We start from the raw sequence: 22,157 nt of genomic DNA, 5'->3' as shown, positions 1-22,157 counted from the left end.
ATCTGCCTGTGTTTATGCGTCTTAGCCGTTGGCCTCGTCACACAGCTCTAACTCCTCATTCGTATCAAGACACAGCTGCTGGCACTATGACTCCACACCAGAACTTGCTAATGATACATCTATATTTCTATTAATCAGGTCATTAAATTTACATATGCTTCCAGTAGAGAAAGGCGGTCCTCTCTGGTGACCTAGGAAATCACAGTGATGCTCTATGCCTGCTCACCTGTAAGAACTGGTAACAAGAGCCCAAACAATTCAGCGTCAAAACAAATGTGGCACCTAGGTCTCAAGGAACCCTAACCCTGACTCGGTCTCCTTGAGTGTTCACAGACAAAAAAGTGCTACTTGAGACCCTAAGAAGGCACCTTCATCGAAGGACGATGAAGGGTTATTTGTTGACACCCAAGATTGGCACAGCAGCGGTTTTTCCCTGAGGAAAGCAATAGGGAGCTGAACAGCTGCTTTTTCTGCTCTGTGAAGCACAGGAGATGATATAGTTAAAGCCCCAGTGTATACACTTTCCCAGTGTGTACATTTTCACACTCAAAAGTGCATGTGTTGAGGGCGGTGGTCCAAGGACAGTGGTTGCAAACATACACCACAGAGACGCCCGCGAGGACAACTTGGTGGGAACGCATCCCCAGGTTGACTCTAAGCATAAGGAAATAGGGGAGTTGAACTGGGGTTAGGGGTGGGGATTGTAGGGGGGGCACAGAGCAAACATCAGTCGGAGGGCGCAGAAATGCATGCAGAGTACAAGTTGCCCCAACTATGAAGTTTGTGGGACCCGTTGCAAAATGAAAATGCGGAATCCCCTTGTTGGGAGATCTTGAGTATTTCACAGGAGTGACAAGAGGACCAGCCCTTCAAAATAGAAGGCCCTTGGACTGGACAGTCCATCCCGGGATGAAGCTAGGTCTGAGCATGAGGATTGCAGGTGAGGCCAGGCTAATTCCAGGATCCATCGAAACTCCTTAGGAGAGCAAACTTCCCCAGTCCACTTTGCTCTCATAAAACACCACTCTTGGACGGTCACAGGAAGACAAATAAATCAGGTCTCAGGCCTCCCATTCAGAAGTGGCGATAGAGAGAGGAACTGATGGGCTGCTATGCTAATTCCAATTTGTTATAAACTTTAGAACAACTTGGCCTAAATTATGATTCATTTCAGCACCAGGGCTCCAGTTTCAAGGGAAGGCCTCTGATGCTGTTATGAGCATACAACGGATGCTTATGCAAAGAGCATGCTGCAATGTTTCTTTTATAAGGGCTATAAATCAAAACATTCAAAGCAGTTTTTAATGCACCATTGTTATCCATCTTTAGTTATAAATTTAATGTTTCTTTAGGCCTCGGAGATTGTAATACAACCAGAAACATGTGACGGTTGTTCAAACATAGAAAAATTTCCCCAGTATCTCATTATTCCAACTCTTAAAGAAACAACTTTAAAAGCCTGAGGACATCTGACCACACATGCTTTAAGGAGTCCTTAAGAAAGATAACACTTTCCCCCCAGAAGTCCATAAAATGTATTATAAAATATTACAGTAAAATAATGTATCCACTAATTTTCTGAAGACAGTTGTTTTCCGGGATTCACAGTGTTTAGGGAACTGGACAGAGCAATAAGAGGACAGGGACTTAACACTACTCTCCATATTTGCTTTGAGCAAAGCTAGATTTCATTTTGGTCTCAGAGCTGGTTCTAGCTGAAAGGGACACAGGACACAGCAAGGCAGATGTCCTGAGTCCTGTGAAGGAACAGTCAAAGCACAGCCTAGCACCCTAACAGTTGCTTACTGCAAAATGTGTTTCTCTTAGAGGAGCCCCAAGCAGGAGCCCCCTTCTAAAGACCATCTCCAAACATTGGGGTGCCTTCTTTTGCCTAGAAGTTTGGCGGTAAATGCTCCATGTTTGCTCTTCCCTGTTGAAAAGCCCTCCTCATTTAGTATTGTCCTAGCTAAGTGTAGCTTTTATTGGCTTTCTGATGTTGGTAAGCGCCCTGCCTCTCTTCGTGTCTTCCCTGGACAGACGGTTAGGTTTTTGACCCTTGCTGTTGGGCATGTCCTGGTATGACCACCTCCTCGTACCGACGAGCTTTCTTCCTGACCCCCTCAGCATCTAGAGTTCATGCTAGCACTGCCTTTCCACTCGCCCAGGAGGAGGAGACCAGAGCTCTCAACAGCAGGGTTTACTGGCATGGCCTGGTACACATCTACTACGCCTGCAGATATCCTACCTGAAAACTAGTCCTTGTATATTTCCTGATACCAGAACCACCAAAGCCAACCGGCACATTCATGGGGCTGATGGCAAGTTCAACAAACAAGTGAAACACAGCACTGAAACCAACACCCAAGGGTGAAACACAGCGGTTCAGGGTTGCAATGTCACAGACGGCACTGCCATGGTCTAGGTAGGCAGGGTTTGGGAAAATGCCCACAACCAACTATTCTAAGAGTTGTCTCAATGCTGATTCCCCAGCACTGTGATATTTCATGTTTATCCCAAAACAATGACCTGCATTGGAATACCTTCTGACCAGAAAAAAAAAGATCCCAGCACAAAGTCTACCACATTCTTTGTTCTGAACAAAATGTCATGTGCAGCGTAATCAAATTCAATGCCATATCCACGTCACCATACAATCATCCAACCCCAGGGATTTGGTGGTAAACATTCATGGTGTCTTAGAGAGGAACAATTCCAAGCAGCTACAGTTCAGTGTTCCATTTCTAACTGTGTTGTATTTATATGCACCCCTACTCAATTACAGTGCACAAAACAAAAACAAAACAACGGAGGATTCGTCACTTCTAGGAACAGCTTTAAAAAAAAAAAAGCAAAACCTCTCTATAAAATACAGTGCACATAATTAATAATGTAAATCCCCCTAGAACTGCAAATTTTAATCAAAGCCACAGATGAAATACCACTAGGACCCCCTATGGCAGCACACCCATTCTAATTCACTGCAAGAGAAACAGTTACCCATTCACCATCATCCTCCTGTGTTCTTCAGAACCGCCATAGAAGGGGCAGCACATTCCATTCAACCAGCTTCTTAGAGATGACAAGTTTGGATCCATGGAGATACAGACTTTTATTTTCCTTATTCCTTGCCAAACATTTGACACAACCAGAAGGACACGAGAATCACACCACACGGGTTTATCTGGTAAAGCAAGCAGTTGGCTGCAAACCACGACTGGAGAATTGTGATGAGTTTTTTTTGAGTCTACAATCATGCCTTAGAAGAGTGTACAAGGATCCTAAGGGCATAGTTTACATCTGAAATGACACAGAAACATTTAGATTGTGCTAAACCCAGCCCCAACAAGGCAGAGCAACAATGTGGGGGTGAGGTGGGGTGGATGGGGTGGGGTGGGAAGGCAAGGTGGGACGGACTGGAGTTCTTGGGGATGGTCAGAGCACGCGGCCATTCTGCGCTCATGGGACACAGTAGCAAACACAGACAGGGCACAGTCACAAACGTCAGCCAGCACAATTGAGCACGCACACAATGCAACACTAGAATACAACACTAGAATGCAATCTCTCTTTTTTTTTTAAGAAAAATGATAGAAAAGATGGTTTCTCACCCCTCAAAACAAAACTGGAACTTTGGTTTACAGGCCCGGCTATGCCCATATGCCCTCCTCGTCATCCTGCGGCCGGCCCGAGGTGGGGAGGTGCACAGAGAGGGGGGAGCGCCAGAATGAAAGAAGAGAAGGTTAGTCACACCAACATGCACTGAAAGGCACACGATTCTGAGCTTTCTGTTTCATCTTAAAGAGTAAGGTTAAAAAATATATATAATCCATAGTCACTTAGGTTCCACATCAACTGACTTGTCAAATGCATAACCAAGTTTTGTATCTATGGCAACCCCACACAAAAACATTCCACCCACCCAAGCTGTGACTCTGTCAAGATTGGATTAGGAGATTAAAATTAGTCTACATTAGCAGGTGATTATTTTTTTTTTCCGGAAAGCATGCAACCTGAATTGCATATGCCTAAGGAGTGGATTAAACCTTTAAAGTAAGCAGAGAAGTAATTACAGTAATCAAATGCTCTTAATTACTCTTAGGCTTAAAGTATCAATAAAAGATGAAGAAGAATTAAAAAGAAAAAAAAGCTTTCTACTTAGGTGGAATAAACTCTTTACCATGGGGTAACTCGCATTAGTTATTTTAGAAAGTCCATGCTGCGGTCTTATTTGTCTCGTTCTAATTTGGTACCCAGGGTACAGAAGGGTGTGCACACGTGGAAAAAAATCGACTTGATGTTTATAATCAAAGAAGGGTGCGAACGCTCAACCGGGCAGAATGCTTGCAGAAAGGGTGTTGTTTATTTAGCACTGTGTTCATCCGCGGGCAAACAGAAACTAATTTGGTTTGAATTCTGGCTGAGCATATTTCCAAAAAACAGCACTGGCTAATTTCTTATCCTAGAAAAGGAGCCAATAAGCAGGGGCCTCAAATTCTTGAAGATAGCAGTGTGGCAAAGTCCCTGCTGTGAACCATTCTCACAGGGTGCATCCAAACAAGCACATAGGACAGAGTGGTCTACACCCTAGCCCCACACATTATCAGAGGGAGAGAGCTTGTCACCACTCACCACCACCAACAGAGTTTTCAGGACTTGTGGCTTTGTTACAAACAAAACAAAACAAAAGTGGAAGTATGGAGGGAAGTCACTTGGGACATGTCTTCAGACTTGGGTGCAGTGGTGGGTTCAATCATACAGAAACGCCACCACTTTAGACCTCAAGAAACAGGAATCTCACACAATCCAATGCCCGGTTTCATATACTTCAGAAAGTCAAAGTAAATTTTTTTTTATCTATTTGAGGGTTCAGATGTATATACAGTCTTCGAACTGATTCCCAGTACAGTTTTTTTCCCCTTTGTTCCTCATGAATTTAAAATATTATTTTGAGAACAGATCCAGAGACTTCAGATTGCCCGAAGAATCAACGGTCCACAAAACTTCAGAATTCCTCTTGGAACTCTCAATCAAGAGAGTCTGAACTGGATAAGTCAGTCTGGATCTTCACGCGATAGTTCGGATAGGAGTGTATTTATTTCCTAACCAGTGTTTTGGCTACATACCTCTTTTTCCCTGGGGGACTGAGAAGAGCTATTGTCACACTCACTGAACTTCCTCTCCATCTCTGGAGAGGAGCAAACTTGATGTTCCTTTCATGTTAATAAAGAAAACAAGTTTACAGCAGGGCACCCCAGGGACTTGGGAACTCAATGCAGAATTTCAGAGGGTATGTGTGTAAACAAACTCTCCGAATGGAGGCCTCGCCTGACTTTCATCACGTGCCCTTGACCACCCCCCACCCCAAAGTCACTTCTGTAGAAAAACTCCAGGCATGGAAAGATGATACAATTTGCCACTTACAAAACAAAATTGCAAGTTTTCTGTAAAATGTAGCCCACAGGCCCAGCTGACCACTTCCTAAATGGCTGTCAAAGAACTTAGCTTGCAGAGCAATTTATTTCATTTTGCATTTAAAACCCAACAGCACATTTACATGGAGTTTGTTCCAAGTCCACTCATATAGGGTTTCAATTTCAAAGGGAGAAGAAAGAAAAGCCAATGCCACCAAAATCTGCCACTGCTTTCCTAACAGTGAAGTGTGGTCTAGTGCAAATTATTTTTAGCAAATTAAATATATTAAAGAGTGGTAATTAATTATGATTGAAACAGACAGGAGTTGTAGCTTGAAAATATACACTGCCAATATCACTACTGTTCCTCGTCCACCATAGGAATAAAAAGGAGCTCCCAGATGTCGAGGGTTATTAAAAACCAGATGTTGAGATCGACGTCTTGTATGCTAGTGGATAAAGTAAAGAAATATGACAGCCCAATATAAACTCAGCTAACATTTAACATGGTAGAAATGTGGATAAATTCCTCCCATGAGCTGAGAATATTATGTACTTTTAAAAGTTCTTTATTTTCAAAGTTTAGCAAGGTTTTAGAAGAAAACAGAAAGGGAAATGGTGGCCGCTTCTGGTCTTTCTTCTCTTCAAAGCATAAACACGAACTGTCCCTCACCACCACGTCCTTTGGGTCAGAGTGCCCTCGTGAGAAATAAAAAGCAAAGATGCAGGAGCTAATCTGAGGGGCAGCTCCATGTCTGACCACTCCCTGTTTGCCCTTTCTTTATGCAAATATTAAGCTCTTCAGCCACCTTATCCCACAGAAATGTAAATCTGGAGATCAGGGAAAACAAACAAACAAAAAACCCAACAAATCAGATATGGGCACTTGGTCTCTAACTTGCTGCTGCGTCATTTACAGATGCTTGGAGTTTTAAAATGCAACTGAGCCCGTTTCCTCCTCTGATGTTTCTGTCTCCAGTGGCTTTTCTAGATGCTAGCTAGTGTTTGATCCCTGGTGTGTCCTTTGTAAGCAATTGCTCTGCCGGAAGTTGCCAACATAGCTGGATGGGGAGAGGCTGCTCTAGTCCATCCCTCATCTGTTTGCTTTTGTGTCCAGCACCTGAAGCTGGGAACGCACTCTGCTCTGTGGACTGAAGCTCAGAGAAGAGAGACCACAAAACAGGCAGTTCTGAGGAGGCTTAACTGTCAAACAACCTCAGGATGCATCTACAGCTCTGAGGATGATGTGACCGACAAGAGGCCTTGATGGAAATCCTACAGTCCAGATGCCAGACTCTAATGGGATTCTCTAAATACTGAGATAAAACAAATTCCTCCCCAGATGGGCTGCTCACGGTGGTTTGTTGATGACAAGATCTAGAAGCAAAGGAACTGAGTCATTGTTGACAAGTCAAAAGGCTTGTTGCTGCTGCTGTGTGTGTGGGGAGGTGGTATTTATTAGCCCATCAAGGAAGCTCTGAACAGGAACCTGATAGCCTGGCATGATAAATGACCCAGGGTAAGCCTTTAATGGGTCTGTATTTTAAAGTGTTAGGTACAGCAGGTAGGCAAACCCAAGTCCATCCCTGGGTGTTTTCTAAAACATCTATCGTCCTTTTTGAGTTATTAGGCTGAGTTTTTTTTACCCTTAAACTGGAGGATTAAGTTCTTAGTAAAGACCTTATTGCCAGACCTATTATTCCTAGAAAAAGAGAGAAATCAAGGGAGAGCCACTTTGGATGGCTTTTGTGGGAACCTACCACTGTCCACAAGGGAATAAGCCTCACTCCTGGTCAGCAGTCCTCACCGTGTGGGGTGAGGCCAGTGTGACCTGTGGACAGACTTTCCCTTACACCCACTTTTGATCACGGCGTCTCTGAAACATTAAGTCACTGAAGCAGGGCCATAGTGTGGGGCTCACAACATGCCTTGAGCCTGGGTTCCAGAGAGCCCTATCCTCTTGGATGCTTGCTGGGCAGAGTGCCTCAGGGAAAACAGGCTTGGAGAGAGCCAGGGAGCCTTGACAGGGCACTGTATTGTCTCCCATATTCAAGTCCAAATATTCCCTCTAAAGACTGCTCAATCACGTCTCTTATCTGTCCTGCTCATGGATGCTTGGCCTATGGATCAAGTCTCTACCCAGGTAAAGGAGTTAGGTGTGGCTGAGACCTCATAAGTGACTTATATTTGCTTCTGCCTGCTGGACCCACCAGCAGACATGTTCCCCAAAGACTAAGAAAGCCCTGGCTAGGTTCACATACATGTCCCTGGCCGTTTGAAGTAGAAATGCTTGCTCGTTTCTGAGCTGTTTAAAAGCTACCAGCAAGCGTCAGTGCCTCCTTTAGGTCAGAGACAGGAGGCACAGCCATCTACATTTCTCTGCTAAGTTTCATGACGGCCCCCAGACACAGGTGTCAGGTAGCTTCTATTTTTTATTTTTTTTTAATAGATACAGGAAGGTGAGCAGAGAGGAAAATGAGGAAAAGCACCAAAGAACATCTGGCGGGGTGCGTGGAGCCAGGGTAAAAATTCCAGATGGGCCAAGTGGAAATGTATCTCTTCCTGACTGCCCCAGCTGAGCCCTAGAAAGCGCATCTGAATCTCCCTTGGTGGTGCGTGTTGACTCTGCTCATCTCAGCTCTGAAGCGCTTTGGACCGTGTGCACTGACTCCTGCCCACCTGCTGGTGATCCCAGTTGGTGTAGGATGCTACAACCTAGGTCTGGTCCCCTGATTCTTGGAAGAAAGGGTCTTCACAGGCCATGGGACTCGTTTACATGGATGAATCAGCAGTACTTCCAAGTTTCCACGCCTCTGTGGGTAAGAGCAGTACCTTTACTCCCTTCAGACGGACTGACGAGTTCCCAGACACAGGAGCCAAGGAGTTATTTATACATGAGTACCAATGCCAGGCTTCAGTCTTGCTTTTTCAAAAGAGCCTTCTGAGGGCCAGTGGTGCCTGGCTGGAGGACCACGGCCAGTGTCTCCACAGAATTATTTTGTCCTTTCTACCACAACAAGCTCTATCCTCCCCTGGCTCATTCTTCTCACGCTACCTGGTTGGCTGGGAGATGGCTGGAGTGGTTCACATTTTTCAAGGCACACTGTGGAGGAGGAAGACAGACTGCACAGCCAATGGAGCCAGGTGGACTGATCTCAGGAAACCAAGCAAGGCTACCATGGAGATACTCTTGCTAAGGCGCTCAAAACATTATAGACACTCTGGTGGCCAGCCCTTCCATTTCAGTTTTAAATTGGAATCTTCTGGGATGCACTCGAAACTTTAGTACCATATAAGAACTTTATCCTTATTTCTTTCAAGGGAAAGAAATGCGGAGAAGCTAGTCTCTGGTGAATAGATCCAGTTCTCTAGGCTGAAGAGGAAACTGCTGGAAGGCTCTCCATTGGCCAACAATACTGTTTGGGAGCACAAAGCCAACATCTGCTAAAAGCCGAACCACTGCCAGATAGCCATAAAAAGGGGCGGGAGTGAAGACAGGCTTTGTTTTTGCTCCCTCATCTATCAGTCATTAACACTTGGCTTTGTTAAACACAGTAAAATTTGTGTTTTTAACATGGCTCTGGCTGGCCTATTTCTTGGCTGGTGGGCCACCAAATCTCCTAGATTTTTAACTTTGCATTTCCTCCTGTTACTTACAGACAAAAATGGGGTCCACCCGAATCCTATACTTCCTGGGGTGTTGGGAGAATTAAACTGAAGAATGAAAATTAAACTACTTCCAACTGGACACACTCCTTGTGTTGGGAGTCTTCTGGCATTTCCTCAGCTCATTAGCAGATCGATGCCCGAATCAGAATGGGTACGGTGCCATTATTTCATGAATAAGTTCCTTTTTTTTTTATTAACTATTAGACTCTGTGAGTGAACGCAAGCGTATATTAAAAGATGCCTCCGGCTCCTTTTTCCTCTGTCGTTCCTTTATCTTTGGAGAGTTGCAAGCGCCTGGAGTGTGTAAGTCAAACACGATCCTCGTTACCTCAGCTCAAGGGGGAAAAAAAAGAAGCAGCAGCGGTATTCACCGGTACAAAATGGATTTCCCTGTTTCCCGGCCCTTCAAGGTTGGCCACCCCCTTTCAATAGAGAGTTGACATGCTGCCTGTTAGACAAATGTGACTGGATTAAAGCAGCACATTGAAAGGGAATCCAGCCTCTGATGTTGCCAAGCCCGAGTCCCACCTACAGGCAGGCTGGGGAGCAGTGCAGGCTGGGCCTGAAAGCCGTGCTGACTGGAAAGACACTCGGCAACAAATCTCTTAATGAAGCCCTAAGACTGCAAACACAGTGCAAAACTAAAACAGCCCAGTGAAGGGAAAAAGTCCTGCTTTACCCCAGACAGAGCAAGAGGAGAATCACCAATAGGCGCTAGTCGCCTTTGAGGAAAAGGAAAAGGCTTTTCCACCGCCAGGGTCCCAGCTCACCAAGAAGTTATGTTCTTTTCCCACACGCTAAGGCCATCCCTGCATGGCTTATCAGGGGCTTGCCTCATGTGCTTACACGGGAGGAATTAACATCACGCCCAGATTAAAGAGCTCTGGCAATAATCTGCAAAGCCCAGTTGCCTGTTAACTTGCCTGCTTTCCTGGGTCTAGACTGGCTGGGGGAGCATGCAGCTGCTAGCTGAGGAGAGAGAGGCACTGAGATCCCTTCCACAGCAGCAGCATTTGCCCTCTTTACCTGTGGCCTCACAGAGCGTCATTCCCCAGAGCTTCTGCTCTCGAAAGTAAGCGAGCAAACAGGCTTCCCCTTTTCGTTACCAGGGGCCAGAAATCGCAAAGGCCTCTTGGCATGTATTTTGGTGGCTTTGAGGATTTCTGATAAGTCATTGGGGAGATCACGGAAAAAAAAGTGGTATTTGTGCTATCTTCTTAGATCGTATATTTATTTTTTAATCCGCTGAGTTTTAAACAAAATATATTCCAATTTACTTGTGACCAAAGACGCTTGAAAGAAGCAAGTGGCTCGCAGGATGGAGTGCCATGGACACACTAGGCGGTCACTGTCTCAGCCAGGAGTGGCCGTGGGAGAAATCTCTGAGCCCTTATGTTGCCCCATTTATACAACAGCACCCAGAGAAGAGCTCTCCACGGGCTGTCAGATTTTAAGCCAGGAGCCGAAGCTTCTTTCAGAAAGAGGAGCATGAAATCAGATCCTCAACACACAAAACAAACAAACAAAAGCAAGAAGGAAAGTGATTCCTAACAAACAAAAACAAGAAGGAAAGTGATTCCTCGGGCAAACTAGACACACTCACTAAAATGGACAGGATATTAGGATCCTTGGACTTAAAAACTTTTCTCATCAGGTTGCTTCATGGAGAACTAGATATGGCTGGGCCTCTCCTCTCCTCTCCTCTCCTCTCCTCTCCTCTCCTCTCCTCTCCTCTCCTCTCCTCTCCTCTCCTCTCCTTCTCTCCTCCCCTCCCCTTCTCCCTTCCCTTCCCCTCCTCCCCTCTCCTCCTCTCCTTCCCTCTCCTCTCCTCCCTCCCCCTCCTCCCCTCTCCTCCTCCCCTCTCCTCTCTCTCCTCTCCTCCCTTCCCCTCCCCTCCTCTCCTCCTCTCCCTTCCCTTTCCCCTCCTTTTTTCCTTCTCTTTCTCCCCCGTCACCCCTGCTGTTCTATAATTACATTCTTATAAATCTGATACACAGTGGTTAATTTTTCTTCCATGTAGTAAACATGAAAATACATTTATACACACACATATACAGGAGAGAAATTTCTAGTTAAACATGATTGTGTGAGATTCTTCCATATGTGGAAAAGCCCTCAGTTCATCTGACACATAGCGATACATACATATATACACACAGGACTCTGTGTATACATTTGTCCCACACCCATTTAACCTCAAAACATAAAATAAATTCTTTTTTTCCTTTCCTAAGCAAAAGCTAAGAATAACAACTTTACGTATAGAATTCATCTTCTGGGGGGGGGGGGTCCACAGAGCACACAGAACTCTGTCGGAACTCAAAGGGCTTTACTCTGGCTGACCTACTATTGGAAGCATAGGGACATCAATAAAAGGCCCCAACCTCATATTTCAAAAAGGGCAGAGGGGTCTCAAGGGCATGGCTTTGTCAGCACTCACAGGGACCAGAAGGCAGACTGAAAGCGCTACCTTTCTTTGGGGGTACGAGCTCTGTCCGGCTCTCATCAACCGCACACAGAACATGAGAGGAAAGCTTGTGGGGTTTGCTGGGCAGAGAGCCGCGGGGCCTGGATAGGTCCTCTGCCTCCAGCCATGGCCCCACAGAGGGGGCTACTTGTCTAGTTGACTTCAAATTCCTCTTCCAGGGGAATGCCTCATAGGAACCCCAGGACTCTGCCTATCACAGACACTCCAGGCTCAGCGGTGAGCTCTACCCGAGATGGGAGGGCAAGGAGGCAGAAACTCCCCTTCGACTCCCAGAGTTTGGCCAACCTGGAGATCTTTAGCAAATGGAAGGAGAGAAACAAGGATACATTTGGGGCCTAGGAGCCTCAAGACTAAGGCAACGAGTCCTTGAAGTAGGTCTTACATAGGTCAAGGCCCCTGGGTATCGGCCTCTGTGTCAAAGTACCACAGCTATGAGGCACAGCACTCTGAGAGCATAGAGATCAACCAGTGGCGGCGGCAGAAGAGAGGGCCAACGATCACTGTCACTGAAGACAGAGTCTGGAAACATGCCAGGTGGAGTGGGTCAAATATTTGTGCAATCCATTTTTCTGGGGATAGGTTAGCAGAGCAGGGCCCCTAAAGTCAGAAACGCAAAAAGAAAAGGCCAGCACCACTACCCGAAAGTATAGCAGTGTTCTGGCTGAGTGGAAGGCAGGCCTGGACCAAAGGAAAAAGACCTCCCCCCTACTTTGGAAACCTGGGTTTCTTTAGGCTCTTCTGTGTGCTAAAGCTCAAGGGTAAGTGAGCAATGGCAGGTGTGCCCTGGTCATCCTCTTCTGGGAGTGCTCCCTGGTCTCCAGCAACACTCCCATTCTGGGCCAGTTCTTCTACTTGAGAATCTCCCGCGGGTGAGCCCACGGCAGGAGTAGAGCTTGCAAGCCTTACTTCTCTCAACAGAGTGATAGCGAGACCACAGAAGCCTAAAGGGGACCAGGGTAAATGGCATGGAGTGGGGTGAAAGGGACTAAAGACACCAAACGGAAGAGTGGACAGAAAGCAGCGAAAATTGGGGCAAATGGGAAAGAAATTGATGAGACACTTGAATTTGACTTTGGGGGTGAAGGTCACACTCTTAGGTTAAAAAAGGGTACTATACTTAGCAGAGAAGGAAAAGCACACTTACATTCTAGAAGCAGTGGGTCTTATTTGGCCATGCAAGCATAGATGGGTGTATCTGTACAGAAAAATCCATGTGGGTTTGCAACCAATGCACTTAGAACATAGACACTTGCCTTGGGGTTTTGAATTTCATGTGTTTATTTTTTAACAAATTTATTTCACTTTTTGTTTATGTATGTCTGCAGGGGTCAGGGTATGTGCCTGTGAGTGCAGGTACCCATGGGGGCCAGAAGAGGGCACAGAATCCCCTGGAGCTGGAGTTGTAAGTTATAGGCAGCTATAGGCTATAGGTATAACTTATGGAGTTTTAGGTTGCAGGTAGTTACAGGTTATACTTATAGGCTATAGAGTTATAGGCATCTCCAAGCCCACTCCAGTCAATGTTAGGCATTGAACTCGGGTCCTCTGGAAGGGCAGCAGGTGCTTTTAATACTTAATCATTTCTCCAGCCCAGTTATGTATCTTTGGATCATGAACAATCTCTCCAAACACCAGCTCTTAACCTGTGTGACAGGGACAATTGCACCTGTCCTTCTTTTTCATACCTATTACAGGAATGGATCCTTTAGGAAACATTAATTGAATGTGCACTTGGGAGTCAGACAGATGGAAATGTGCTTCACAATATCCAACAAAGAACATCAATATAGAACTCAACCACCTTGTATTTTTTCTATAATTCTAATAAGTATTTTGTCTCCATACTCCCAGACTCTATGGCCCTCCTAGAGAAATAGGTTTTCTGTAAGTAAAATAAAAAATAAAAATCAAGATCTGGAAATCATGCAGGTAGTGAGATGCACTTAGCCCCTCCATCTCCTGGGCTTGGGTTTTCCATTCAGTGAATGAGGGAGGGAGAAGACAGAAGCCTATTCTAATGCTCTCTTAAGGTGCTGTGTGCTCTAGGGTTTCTAGCTCGAAAACGCTCAGGTTCTGTGTCCCCGAGGCCCCCTTCCACACTGTAATCAGAGCACCATGCTTTTACATGGACAGCTGCATTTAGAGTGAGGAAGCATTGAGATCTGGGTCCTTATAGACCCATCATCCCAGCCCAGCACCCAGTATAGAAGTGTGGAGATTCCTAGATGCACAGGGGCTGGCTGTACTGGCCTGACTATCCTTGGTCTAAGTGTGCATGTCACTCTGCCATGCAGATTTCTCATTGGTGGGGCGAGTACAAATTTGGGAGACAATGAAAAGAGATTACTAAAGTATGCCCTTGTCCGGGACAGTAGACGTTATATGATGCCCACAAAAGAGGAAGCAGAGAGAGACTTGGTATCACTGATATGCTTTACAGCAGAGAAAGACACATATGGAAAGAAAATAACAGGTGATACTGATGACTGCAGGTGTGGAGGGCATTTAGGAGAGATTGTGTTGCCCCCTTGGTTTTATGAACTCAATCTTGGTAACTTCAATAAAAACTGAATCACTAATGTGTCTCTACATACTCCATTTCCTTTGGTCTTTACTGTGTCATGGGAAATGTTTCTATTCCTTTGTGGCTACTTCTTGGATAAAGGGGCTTCCTACATCATTACTACTTTGTTGGGAAGTTCTTTTCTGTTTGGACATATCTGATGGCTGTAGTCATCCTGGGGTGGCTAGCCTCCAGGTCTTAACTGTTCCTTTCTCAGGTAGGGGTTAGAATATTTGAATAAGGCCCTGTCATAGCTTCTTCAAATTCCCCTATCCCCTTACGTACTTTGCAATCACTGACGGGCTGCATGTTTATGAGTTTTCTCAATTACCTGAGTCCCCATCATAAGTGGCTCCTGTAGTTCTGATCATCTGGGTTCTTGGTGAGATAACTCAGTCTCCAGGAAATGAATGGAAGAGGCATTTTCACTTCCCACAATGTAAACTACTAGGGTTCGTGCCTAAAAATCTTTTCCTTCCCAGGAAAACACTGCTAGAAATGGGATCAGTCATGTTTTAAACCAGGTAGTCTCTTTTTCCACCTGATAGCCTGAGTACGCAATTTCTCAAAGCACAGATGTTACAGAAAGAAAAATTAAAACCATGATCAAATAAGTCTGGGAAATGCTGGATTAAATAAAATTATAGAGCTTTCTTTATAATATGCCATTTTAGATCCTTTGATCTGCTAATGGCATCAGGATGCTAGGAGATAGAGTTAAAATATACAGTACTTTCCCAAAATTCTTTGTCTCAAGATTTCCCTCACAGGACTAATGTTCTAGAAGTTACTTGGGGGAACGTGAGTCTAGACTTACAATGCTTAGATTCAGTTTCTTTCAAGGAGAAATCAAAAATCATAGTAAAGGGCAAGGGACAGGGAAGAAATGGAAAAAGAATATAAGTATGTAAGCGCCTGGCAATCGTTGTGTTTCCTGAGGAAAAAATGAGTTTCTCTGGAAACGTAGCAAAGTGACTGATTTTTCATAGTTTCTCATTTTTGTGTCTTCTGATCTCTTCATAAACCTAGGAAACAATGGCAACAGTTTGCAGCCACTTGTCTAGAAGACATGGTTGGTTGAACCCGATGACTACCAGACGGCCAGGACTGGAAGACTCATAGGAGGAGGTCATTTTCCTTTAAGTCAGCTCAGCTAATTCTGCACAGTGGACACTAGGCAGAATCTCACCCCAACTAGCTCAGGGTCTAGACTCTCAGGATGCCACATTCTGGTACAGGCTTTTCACTTCCTGTTAACAAGTAGTACCATTCCCAGGGCATTACTATACACAGACTACACAAGCATGCATAGGTGAGGCTCCACCCCCAGGAAATCACTATACACAGCCTACACAAGCATGCATAGGTGTAGCTCCACCCACAAGAAATCACTATACACAGCTTACAGAAGCATGCATAGGGGTAGTAATCAGTTGGGAAAGACTTTCTAGGCTTTCCCAACTGTCACACACTGTTACTGAGTTCTGTAAGGATGCCCATGCTGATATCTATGTTGTTGATAATTTGATGGCCATGGTCTAACAGGGAATCTGGCTTAGGAAGTCTAATAATTCCACCTCTGAGGCCAACCAAATATCACACCAGGGGTGAAGTGTGGTAGGCTTAGTGACTCCAATTTAAAACTGTAAAAGTCCCCTTAGGGTAAGGCCATTTCGCTTTCACCATCAACTGCAATTTCAGAAATGGTGACCTTAATTATCTATCTTACTATGATTGATAGGGCAAGAAAAAAAACACGTAAACACTAAGGGGCCTGCATTATTGTCCTAGGAATGGACGGTGAGCACCTTGAAGACAGGGCTTTGTCAGGACCACATGCATGCTCCTCTCCAGGCTCTGTATGGGGCTGGCACACGGCACTTGCTTCATAGGATTAGCTGACAGAGCAAACTACTGGCAACTAAAATCCAGCCAGGTAGACTTCCTCTTGGAGCATGGGGTTTTTCCCCAGACCCGAGGAGGATGCAGCCACCATGTCCATGCCCAAGAGTTGTTCTGAGCATTCACTGCTTACAGTAGTGACAAAGAGTGGCCAGGGTCCTAAGGACATGTCTCAGCCAGACACTGTTCCAGCAATATTTACTCATTTTTGGAGTCCCAGCACTGCACAATCACTGCTGCCTCGTGGAAACCTTTAGTGTTGTAGGCACATGTGAGGGGCCAACCAAGTAGCCAAGACACTCCACAGCCAGTCAATGCCTAAGTGTCAGGGGGTAGTTAAGGCACTCCACGGCCATGGGTTCAGCTTTTGTAAGACATAACCATTCACAGAGCAGACAGATTTGATCTGGGCACCGTTTCCACATTAGGACGCACATCTGGTTACCCAGCAGGCCCCTGTGTGACTCACTCCAATTCTTCCTGGTGTCTTCTCGCTCTCTCTCTGTTAACTGTGTCTGTGGGGAGAGGGACATCCAGGGTGGCCTTCTGGCATGCATGGCTTGGAAGGACAGCCAACACGAGGTCTGCAGGCCTCCCTCCAGTGAAGCCTCACACCAACCTTTCGTGGGAGAATGCCAAGGAACAAAGGGCAGTAGCCAAGGGGGTGGGCAATCTCAGATATGCTGGGATGAGTAGGTGTGGGCATGCGAAGGTAGTGGCAAAAACGGAACAACACAAAACCAAACAAACACAAGGACATGTAAGGTAATGACATGCAATTAATCTTTCCATTTTCCAGGTCACTAGACTCTAGAGCTGTTCCTGAGGGATGCAGTCCATGAACACCTTCCTGTGCATGGCTTTGGAAAGCCATGTGATTTGAAAGTCCTATGAGGAAACCTTCTGCAGTGCTGGGGTCTCTGAGGGTAAATTCTTCAGGGTACAAAGGTAGGGATCTCAATGCTGTGTGCTCTATATAACTGGCTCCCCCTGGAGTTTTGTTCCTGACAAAACATTCTAAAGGCTGGACCTTAGCTAACTTCCCTGGGATGCCAGTGATGTGAAGCCAGAGAGGAGAGGCATCTGAAGTTTCAGGACTATAGCAAGTGCAGCCTCCTAGGCAAACACCGACACCCTCTACACACAGTTAAAACCACAGTGCTTCTCACCAGTGTCTGAGACATTCTGGCTTATTCAGATGGTTCTGTGTCTTTTTCCTAATGCCCCACATCTACTAGAATTTTTTTATACAAACTATATTTTGATCATACATGATAAAAGTACAGTAAAGGAAGAAAAACTACTAATATTGACGATATTGTTATTATTTTGCATATGAGTTACCATCAGGAGTTTTAACACTAGACACTATATATATACATATACATATATATATATATATATTTTGCATGTAGTGGGTGAATGTGAACACAGTTGAAAACTTCTGGTATTTCTTTTTTTCCTCTTTTGGTCCTGTCATTTCATCTTTTCTCTTGCTTTCCTCAGTTAAGGGAAAAGATAGGTTCCAAAGCAAATACCCAGGCTCCTTGACTTCACTGACTAAAGGGCCAGCAAATTGGCTTTGTCTTTTTGGTGGTTTACCTCACCATTTACTTGCATCTCTGAGGGATTTTCTAGGAAAGTGCTAGGCAAACTCAAAAGTTTCCCTGGTTGCCAAGCTCTTAGGAAGAGAGTGCTTTCTTTCAAAACTTGGAAAGAGACATTCCAAAGTAACTAGTCTTTAGATAGGAGCCAGCAATAGGCTGCATATCTATGAAAGAAGAAAGGAGGGAGGAAAGAGAGTGCATAACATAAACAAGAAAAGACAAAACCCTAAAGAGGAAGGAGAAAGGAAAACATTTAGATTCCTTGAGTGATGGAAATAAATACCAAAGCTATTAGTTTCAGTTCAAAGAACGTATCACTTTATGCTGTTTATTATTTCTTGAGGGTTATTTATTTTATCTTAAAATATCCAAAGCGTAAGAGGGGTCCTAGAGGTAAGCAGTAATGAAACTGACCTGGTCCGGAGAGGGCCTGTGGTTGGAATGCTGTGACCTCCCAGGAGATCGGTGGTGGTGGTGATGGTGGTGGTGGTGGTAGTGGTGGTGGTCCTCATCATAGTTGTCTGCCATGAGCTTCATTCTGTTCTGGGTCTGTGCAGAAGGAAGACCAGGAAAGATCCCATCAGGAGCTAGACAACAAGGCCCACAGACACAGGGCGCACTGACAGCACCTACAAGGAGGTCTCCCTTTACTTCCTTCCAGAAGTTCTCACTTCTAGGCACACGGAAACCTAACCGAGACGCTTTGGTGAAGGAAGCTTTAGTCACGTTCTTGAAGCTAGCTATGTGAAATCTGCACTTGCAGATGCTCTTTTTAAAGGTGTGGGAGGGGATGGATGCATCCTAAGTTACAACCAGAGATCCAGGGTGAGCTAGGAACCACAAGGTGCTCACAGTCACACCCTACATTCCGGAGAAGGTCAGAAGGAAGCCCCGGAAGAAATGCTGGGAGAGGGCTGTGTGGGGACACAGGGTGACAAGCACCGTTCTCAAGGGACAAGGAAGGGGAGTCCAGTCCAAAGCTGCCAAGCACGGGGACACGGATGGCTCGGCTCACTGCTGCAATGATGATGCTGCCTCCGGCAAGGCTGCCTACAGACATTTAGCTGCCATTGTTCTTTGTGCAAAGTCAGTGGGAAACAAGCCGCTGCTCTACCCATGTGGTGTTCGTCCTAAGGGAGACTGGGAGTCATGGTTAAGTCTAGAGCCATGGGGTTGTGTTCCTTTATGATGCAGGGAGAGAAGCAGGGCAGGGATGACTTAAGGAGGCCACAGCAGCACAAACAACGCCTGAATCCCACTAAAAAGGGCGGAAGAAATTAGCTAGGCTGGGAAGTCAGGGAGTCTGGATTTAAGGACAGCACTGCCGGATGGATGCAAGTGCTACTCCACCTTAACTTGGTGGTTGTGTTGTCCTAAGAGCATTAACTGTTCCTAAGCCTTGACTTCCTTACCTCTAAAATGGGAGCGTTCCTTTCCTGGAATTATTGTAAGGAGTGAGTGTCAGTCAAATCTCTTTACTAACCATCATTGCTGCCATTCTTTGCTGTAGAACTTTCTCCTGTGTGTATGCTGTGTCCTTTGCCTGAAATTCCTTCCCTCCTTCCTTTCTTCGTTCCTTCGTTCCTTCCTTCTTCCCTCCCTTCCTCCCTCTCTCCCTCCCTCTCTTCCTCCCTGCCTCCCTCTTCTTTTTTTCCCTTTCTTTCTCTATAGCGGTGCGGGGGATTGAACCTGGGGCACTGTACATACTGAGCATATTTTCTGCCATGCAGCTATACTCTCAGCCTCTTCTAAGAGCTTTCCTTGTGCCTACCCTTGGAGCTTGGATTGCAGAATCAGACACCAGGCTGATACTGTTGCAGGGAGGAGTGGCTAGAAGGATGAAGGATGCTGACATGCTAGACAGGGGCTCCATGTCTTTCTTCACTAGGAAAGGTCACCAAGAGTTGAGGACATAGTGTGGGTTGCCATAGCAGTCCAAGATGACAGTGAACCATCAGTGCTCTCAGAGAGCCAGGAGGTGGAGGCCAACAGGGCTTCCAACCAGTCTGAATTTTACTGTGTAATATAATAAGTATTTAATAGTAAGGAGCATTGTCGACCAAAGAGAGTACATGCTCACAGTATTTTTCATGTACAACTGTGCTTTCCAAACTTTCCTTGGAGGAATTACTGTACTGTCATTTGGCAGGCAGTAAAGGGAGACACGGGCTTTAGCCCCAAGAGCCATTTCTTGACAAAGGAAATGGGCATTTCTGGGTCTTCCAGTTTTCAATCTCCAGGCCCCTGTCCTTGTCTGTCTTCTAGAAGAGAAGGCAAACAGTTGAACAGATAGAAACAGCTATTCCTTAAGTACCCATACAGGGTCTGTTAAGCTTTGGAAATACCTCATGTCCCAGCTTTACCTGCCAAAGGATGCCTCCTGATTTATTCATTCCATCTTTTAAAATGTGTACACTATTTGAAAGGTCCCAATGCGAGCATAAAAATGCATGCATATGACAAAAAATATAAAAAGAACGACTTAAAAGTTAAATTAAAAAAATCCCAGGCAACCTTTGGCGGCTGATAGCATTTCCATTCTTTGTTTGTCCACTTAATGTGTCAGAAGGACCCAGTGGACAAATTAGGCCTCTGAGAAAGAGCAGGGCAGTAAAGCTCTTGCGGACAAGACCCTCTTTAGTATCCCTGCCATTAGAATGAGATGCTGACGTCCAGCATTCACACCTAAAGCCCCAGCATTGCCATGGAGGACTGTACTTTTGAACTCATTGACTAATAAATCTGGAACAGCTTCTTCCAAATAGGATTCTACGGGCCTGGAGGGAGCCATGAGATCTATGATGGAGGATAAGGAAGGGGCAAGCCCAAGAATGAGCGATCGAGGCTAAATGAACAAATGATAACACTGCTATTGTAAGCATCATAATGCCCTATCCTTCAGGGGAGCCCCTGTGACTTTATGAGGTCATTCTCTTACCAGGGCCAATCCCTAAAGCTCCCTACCTTTGAACTGTGTCCCATAAAAGAATGCACAAGCTAAACAAGATGCTATATGCAGCCCCAAATGTGTCTGCCGAAATGAGGTGTTGGAGAGTAGGCATGTCACGGGATGAGGACTGTAAATGAATGATGTCATCTCTCCAATTTGGTGCTGAAATATAAATAAACCACATTGTTCATATGAATAGCAGATCTGGGGGAAATGTACACAGAGCAATTGTGAGCGGAAGGGGCTTCTTTTGATTAGTCTGCGAATGAGGGAAGAGTGTGAAGCAGAGGTGAAAAAAATTAAGCTTGGCCTGATATTTCAGACTATTTTTATTTATCTTGCTTGTAACATATCTCTTAAACTGTGACCGACTTCTTACAGCTTGGGTGATCGTGTTATGTCCCATAAAACAACTGAGCAATCTGGCTCCTTCAACACAAATTGAAAATGGACCACTTTTTTTATCCCACCCCCACAATCCGCACTACTCGCCCTCACCCCTGTCCAGTTATATTGTTTTTCTACCACACAAAGAAAAGCCCAGGGGGATAAGAAATGGTAAAACAATACTCCTTAACGGTCAACAAAGGAAAACCTGCAGAAAGTTTTTAGCAAGGGTTCTAACAAGGATGACAGCTGTTCAAACTCCATACAAGTTCAGCAGGTGGCCCAGGTAGGATGACTCATGTCCCTATAACCAAAGGGTACAGGAAAGACCCACCACAAAATACCAAGTCTTTGGGGGCAGACCTATCTGACAATTCAGAAAAACTCATGGAAAGTTGGAAATAGACAACCATTCTGTAGCACAGCATATAGGAACAGGGGGGCTCATTTAGTGATTCACCAGGGACCCAACTTGTCACCCTGAAGCTTCTATCTCTGGCCATCTGTGTTAGACTCTCTTTGCTATATGCAACATCATGATTGCTGAGACAAATATGGAGCTACTAGCCAAGTCAATTTGTTCTTTAAGGAAAAGTCTATTTCTCAGTAAACTGAACTCAGTGCCTATCCACCCAATCATTTAAGGAGTACCTAGGTGTTATGAAATGTATTTTCTTACTGCTCCCTAGCCTTGGGAAGACCAGGGGACTTTGGAAGGCTTTTTTTTTACCAGTACCAAAAGTCAACCTGGAAAACTAAGACTTTATCCATTAACTAGAATCCTTGAGGAACACCGTGTGTGCAAAGGTGCTAGACACTGTAGGCCCTCTAGCATTTCTGAAGGCTTTATCCATGAAGCTTTCAAAACAAGATGAGAATCCTTGATTCATCAGTAGATGCCATAGCTCAATGACAATAGGTAGCTATAAAAGTGTAATACTAAAGCTTTACACATGTCCTAGCCAGGTGGCAATAAGGAATCAAGCTTTGATCAGTCATCTGGACGGTATTAGCATTAAAACCTACGTAAGTATGGTTTAAAAAAGGAGGAAAGGTGCACACAATAAGATTTGTTACCGTGAGAAATGAGGACAACACGGCTCTGTGGTATTACAGTCTCCTTCTTTCGGGCTTTCTTTTCTCCCTGTTTCCCAGCAGGGGAACCTAAAACATTCCCGAA

The 22,157-nt window shown here is 45.1% G+C and overlaps 1 protein-coding gene across 15 annotated transcripts in view; it reads right to left on the bottom strand.

The window, feature by feature from the left end:
* The window catches only part of Erc2 (ELKS/RAB6-interacting/CAST family member 2), an 880,091-nt gene that overhangs the window by 161,590 nt on the left and 696,344 nt on the right, over positions 1 to 22,157 (bottom strand). For 12 of the 15 annotated variants that reach the window (XM_021231590.2, XM_013118849.3, XM_021231592.2 and 9 more), the window contains one exon: positions 18,055 to 18,189. In XM_021231590.2, coding sequence (XP_021087249.1) covers positions 18,055 to 18,189 — 135 coding nt within the window. Of the gene's footprint in view, positions 1 to 3,090; positions 3,298 to 3,608; positions 3,675 to 18,054; positions 18,190 to 22,157 lie in introns of those variants that run through there. The other 3 variants (XR_002384370.2, XM_021231597.2, XM_021231598.2) reach the window with 2 other exon arrangements.

Source organism: Mesocricetus auratus, unplaced genomic scaffold (assembly GCF_017639785.1).
Source record: "Mesocricetus auratus isolate SY011 unplaced genomic scaffold, BCM_Maur_2.0 Super-Scaffold_100006, whole genome shotgun sequence".
Lineage (NCBI taxonomy): Eukaryota > Metazoa > Chordata > Mammalia > Rodentia > Cricetidae > Mesocricetus > Mesocricetus auratus.
Note: the sequence above shows the minus strand (reverse complement) of the source record. Positions and strands in the feature narration are given on the sequence as shown.